This window comes from Balaenoptera acutorostrata, chromosome 4, assembly GCF_949987535.1.
Source record: "Balaenoptera acutorostrata chromosome 4, mBalAcu1.1, whole genome shotgun sequence".
NCBI lineage: Eukaryota > Metazoa > Chordata > Mammalia > Artiodactyla > Balaenopteridae > Balaenoptera > Balaenoptera acutorostrata.
This window is the reverse complement of record NC_080067.1, coordinates 82,976,015-82,982,015: the sequence shown is the minus strand read 5'-3', so window position 1 is coordinate 82,982,015 and position 6,001 is coordinate 82,976,015. Positions and strand designations below refer to the sequence as shown.

Below are 6,001 nucleotides of genomic sequence, written 5' to 3'. Positions count from 1 at the left end.
CCGTGTCTAAATCATCTTTATAATCTTAACACGATGCCAGGGCCTTCACTACATGTTGGCTGAATGACATTAAATAATGTCAGGCCGGAGGGACGCCTGATTCTATCCCTGCCTTAGGGGGCATGAAAAGGACCCAGTGTATTTTTCTGAGGATGAGTGTGTAGGGAAAGTGGGGTGGGGTAGAAATGGGTTGCCCAGCAGAAATGGGAACTAATACTGATTTTTAAAAATAAAATACGCCAGGCACTCTGCAGACATTATCTCATTTAAGCCTCATGACAACATCATGAAGTAGTTACAGCTCTGCCCATTGTACAGATACAGTTGACTGAGTCTACACAACTAATGAATTATAAAGTCCGGGATTTTGACCCCAGAATTTGTCTAACAGCAACGTCTGTCCCAAAAGGGTGACATAATCCTAAAACAGCTATAAGCGATTTTCATAGAAAAGAAATCGAAAGAAGATCAAGGCACAGCCTGCTGGGTGGGGCAGGGCCCGACAGTGGGGGCAGATGAGCGGAGCTGAGGAGGGCTGCGCCTGCGCCCCCGCCGCTGCTGGTCTAACCGTCCAGGGGTGCTGGGGCCCCCAACCCTTTGAAGAACTGACCTCCAAGTTGTACTTCCTGAGCCCAAAGAGACTGAAAGCCATGAGCCAGAGTTCCGCCAGGAGCCAGGGAGCCCGTCCTCTTCCTGGCGCTTTTCCTCGGGTTGTTTGGTGAGGGGCACCCCGGGGGCGGAGAGGAAAGGGAGATCCAGCTGTCCCACCAGGCGTCCTGCGCACGCGCGACGCTCTGCCTCGCAGGGGCAAAGCGGTGCAGAGATCTCGGTCCTTCTACACCTGTCTTGGGGTAGGCGCTCACCACCCTGGCTTGCCCTGGGAGAGGAGAGTTGTGCATAGTCTCTTCCATAGCATTTTTGGTCTCTTTCCCCCCAAATTTTAAACTTTCCTTATAAGTTAGGGATATTAGTCATTTATTGTGATGTATCTTATGAATATTTCCTCTCATTTTGTCATTTGTCTTTTGAGTTTGCTTATTGTGGCTTTTTTTTTTTTTTTTTTTTTTTGCCATGCAAACGTTTTTTATTTTTATATAGTAAAATTTACCAATCTTTCATTTTATTGCATCTGGACCTTTAGTCACATTTTAAAAGCTTTCCCCTACATCACGTGTAGGTTATAGTCTCCCCATACTTTTTTTTCTATTCGTAATGCTTTATTTCTTACATTTAGATCTCTGATCCATTTGAATTTTATTCCTTAATAAACTTCCTGTGTATGTTTCCTGTGTATTCCTGTGTATGTTTTGAGAAATGGAGCTAATTTTATCTTTTCTTCTGAATGGGTATCCATATTTTTATCTCTGGTAATACTTAAATCCAAACAGCATTTATTAAAAAGATTATCACTGCCTCATTAACTTGAGATACCACCTTCATTTATCATATACTAGATTTTTAGGTGTAGTTTGGCTATTCTGGAACTTCTGTTCCATTGACTACTCCATTGACCTGTTTATTCATCCGTTTTAGAGACGCTTTGTAGTATATGTTAAAGTCAGGGCTAGTCCCCTTACAGAGCTCTTCCATCTCAATGTTTTCCTCCATATTCTTGTGTACTTTTCTTTCCTTATGAACTTTAGGATAGGCTTCTGATTTATGACCAATGTCAAAAAAAAAAGCTCGCTGGGATTCTTATTTGAATTGCATTAAACTTGTAAATTAAATTGCAGAGAGCTATCTTGAGATGGTGTTGAGGTGTTCTCACCATTTCGTTTGTTCAGATCTACTTTTGTGTCTTTAAAGAGTGTTTATGCTTTTTTACATAGAAATTTCTTAAGTTTGTTTCTATATATTTTATCTTTTTTCTTGCTGTTGTAAATGAGCTTTTCTCATTCACTATATCTTTTAACTAATTATTTGTGTATATGAATGCTATTGACTTTTCCTGTATTTCTAAAAATTAAGGTATAATTTACATACAGCAGATTCATACTGTTTACAGTTCTGTGACTTTTGAGAAGTGTATACAATTGTGTAACAACCACAAGATACAAAGATATAAAAGAACTTCAACATTCCCCCAAATTCCCGCCAGTCCCTTTGTAATCAACCTCTTCACTCCAGATGAGCCCCTGGCAAACACTGGTCAGATTTTGGTCCCTATAGTTTCAGAGTGTCATATAAGTAGAACCACAGTGATCAAATAAGGTTCATTCATGTTGTAGAATGTATCAGAACTTTGTTACTTTTTATTGCCAAATAATACTCTATTGTATGGATATACCACAGTTTATTTATCCATTCATTTATGATGGACATTTGGATTGTTTAATTTTTTTAATTGTTGGGGTATAGTAGTTTTACAATGTTGTGTTAGTTTCTACTGTGCAGTGAAGTGGAGTTCCCTGTGCTATACAGCAGGTTCTCATTAGTTATCTATTTTATACATATATACATGTATACATATATATGTCAATCCCAATCTCCCATTTCATCCCACCTCCCCTTTCCCCCCTTGGTGTCCATATATTTGTTCGCTATGTCTGTGTCTCTATTTCTGCCTTGTAAACAGGTTCATCTGTACCATTTTTCTAGGTTCCACATATATGTGTTAATATACAATATTTGTTTTTCTCTTTCTGACTTACTTCACTCTGTATGACAGTCTCTAAATCCATACACGTCTCAACAAATGACCCAATTTCGTTCCTTTTTATGGCTGAGTAATATTCCATTGTATATATGTACCACATCTTCTTTATCCATTCGTCTGTCGATGGGCATTTAGTTTGCTTCTATGACCTGGCTATTGTAAATAGTGCTGCAATGAATATTGGGGTACATACGTCTTTTTGAATTATGGTTTTCTCTGGGTATATGCCCAGTAGTGGGATTGCTGGGTCGTATGGTAGTTCTATTTTTAGTTTTTTAAGGAACCTCCATACTGTTCTCCATAGTGGCTGTATCAATTTACATTCCCACCAACAGTGCAAGAGGGTTCCCTTTTCTCCACATTCTCTCCAGCATTTGTTGTTTGTAGATTTTCTGATGATGCCCATTCTAACTGGTGTGAGGTGATACCTCATTGTAGTTTTGATTTGCATTTCTCTAATAATTAGTGATGTTGAGCATCTTTTCATGTGCCTCTTGCCCATCTATATGTCTTCTTTGGAGAAATGTCTATTCAGGTCTTCCACCCATTTTTTGATTGGGTTGTTTGTTTTTTTTGATATTAAGCTGCATGAGCTATTTGTATATTTTGGAGATTATGGATTGTTTAATTTTTGACTGTTGTGAATAAAGCTTTATGAATATTTGTTGTCTCAGTCAGCTTGGGCTGCTACGACAAATACCATGGACTGAGTGGTTTAAAAAACAAACATTAATTTCTTACAGTTCTGGAGGCTGGAAATCTGAGGTCAGGAGGCCAGCCTGATTGGGTTCTTCATGAGGGCCCTTTCCCTGATTTGTAGATGACCCCTTCTTGCTATTTCCTCACATGGTGGAGAGAGAGAAAGAGAGAGACAGAGAGATCTGTTCTCTTCATCTTCATATAAGGGCACTAATCCCATCAGGGGCTCTATCCTCATTATGTCATCTAAACCTAATTACCTCCCATCTGACCCCAACTTCAAATACCATCACATTGAAGATTAGGGCTTTATGAATTTTGGAGGGACACAAAGATTTTGTCTATATCATATGTGTACAAGCTTTTGTGTGGACATATGTTTCACTCTTGAATATGTACCTACTTGGGAGTGAAATTTGTGGATCATGTAGTAAACTCTAACTTTCTGAGGGACTGCAAAACTGTTTTACTAAGTGGTTGTATCATTTAATATCTCATCAGCAACGTATGAGTGTTGCACTTTCTCTACATCCTAGATAACACTTATTATTGTCTGCCTTTTTTGATTTAGTTATCCTGGTAGGTGTGAAGTGGCATGGTGGGTTTTTTTTTTTCTTTTAATGTATCTCAATTAAAAACTTTTTTGGTTTTAAAATATAAGAAGATACAATGAAAATGTTTAAGGTGAAATGAACTTATTTCTAACTGAGTTGGATTAGACTGTAACAGACCAACCCTCATACCTAAAACAGCCAGAAAATTGAAACAAAATAGAGAAATCATCTATTTTCAGGCAGAGGAGAGCTGCTGAGTCAACGAGAGAGAACCAGAGGGGCTGAGACTCCAGAAAGGGAGAATCTTGGAGAGGGAGGGCTGACTTCTGCAGCCACTTCACCCAGGTGTTAGTTGCTGATTCTGGGCATGGGCCCGAGGCGGATGATCCCAGGGCTCGCACCCAGGGAAGACCAGATCAGCAGAGCTGGGAGACAGATCAGCAGAGCTATGGCAGGAGATTTGGGAGGTCCCTTCAGAACATCTGTTAAATTCTGGGGATGCACGAGTCTAGAGTTCTAAAAACAGAAGCAGAAAACTTCTGCAAGCAGAACAGAGCCTTCCAAAATCTTGTGAGACAAGGATAAGAATTCTGGACTCATCAGGGGGATTTCTGCCGAAAATCCTGAAGAGACAAGAGTAAAACTGAGGTAGACTGAGCCTTACCAGGGCTGCAACTCAGCCTCAACTCAGAACAGGACATGACATTATTGGATTCAGGTGACCAGCCACTGATTAGAAATAAAATGCTTCATAGAATTCACGTAATTTTTATTTTATGTGGAAAAATAAATGGGCATGAACATCAAAGAGTATTCTAGATTCAAAAGGAGTCAAGAGAAGAATTTGTCTTAGCAGACATTAAAATCTTTTGTTTGTTTGTTTGTTTAAAAACAAGCTCTGGCCAGTTTTATTAAAGAAAAATTGTGCATGATTTACCTTTCACCAGTCTGTGCGGGCATGCTTTTAATAATATCAGAATCACCTGGATCAATGATGGCCAGTGTGTATACTCTGCAGTATTTTCCACACACTCTGCCCAATTCAATATTATTGCCACTGTAGTGATGGACACCAGTTTTGGCCAACATGGCATAATACTCTATTTCAGATTTCTTCAAGGCTGGGCAGTTGGCGAGGATGACCAGTTTCGCTGTGCCTTGTCTGATCATTTTCAAAGTCAGCTTGTACCCCAGCACATACTTTCCACTTTTCATAACGAGTTGGAGCCCAGAGTTGATCGACTCCAGTGACTTTTTCTTCTTCTTTGCGGCCACCATCTCCCTGCCTTAGGTGCGGGACACCCCCAACCAAGAGCAGCCGCCAAGATGGCCAGGGGGCGAGAAAGGCGACATTGAAATCTGTTGGTAACCAATTTGAGACCCTTGGTATATAATAATATCAATAATGAGAATATTAAAAAGACCCACACCCTCCACCATACTCTCCAAAAAATTCCAGGTGGATTGAAAGTTAAATGCTTAAAAATCAAAACAAATACACTCTCATGTATGTGAACAGACTAGCACTAGAGGAAATCACTTTTTGACTTTTGATGGAATAGAAATGAAAAAAGTTGGACAGGTTCATTACTTAGATAGTTTTAGCTTTGATGGAAAGAACATCAGTAAAGCTAAGATTTTAAAAATTCAGAAGAATGGAGAAATTGCACATAAACACAAAAGTTCAATAACTGAAAAGTATAAAGAGCTCATATAAATGGGCAAAAATACCAACTGTCCCTTAAACAAGTGATTAAAAGATAGTCCCATGAGAGAAACATGATTTTTAAAACATTCAGTCAACCTTGTTGGTAATACTTCACCTACTGTGAAGTTTCATTTTGTACCTAAAAATACAATTAGAAAAACTGTTGAAAAGTGATAAAACCCAAAGCCTGCAAGTCTTGAGGACAGCAGATATCATGCATTAATGATAGCAATGCAAATGGAGCCAGTCTTTCTGAAGGGCAAAATGGTACTTTATTGAAGGAATCATAAATATGCCTAACCCCCCACTAAGTAATAGAATTTATCCTGAGGAAATAATGTTTAATAAAAACCAAAAGTCTACATAAACAATGTTTATTTTATG

General features: G+C 38.9%; 1 protein-coding gene across 1 annotated transcript; it reads right to left on the bottom strand.

Annotated features, from left to right (window-relative positions):
- Window positions 1-4,842: 4,842 nt before the first annotated feature.
- On the bottom strand, window positions 4,843-5,187 carry LOC103003851 (60S ribosomal protein L30-like). The gene has a single exon (XM_028164885.2). The coding sequence runs from the start codon at window positions 5,185-5,187 to the stop codon at window positions 4,843-4,845; it is 345 nt and encodes a 114-aa protein (XP_028020686.1).
- Between the last annotated feature and the right edge of the window lie 814 nt (window positions 5,188-6,001).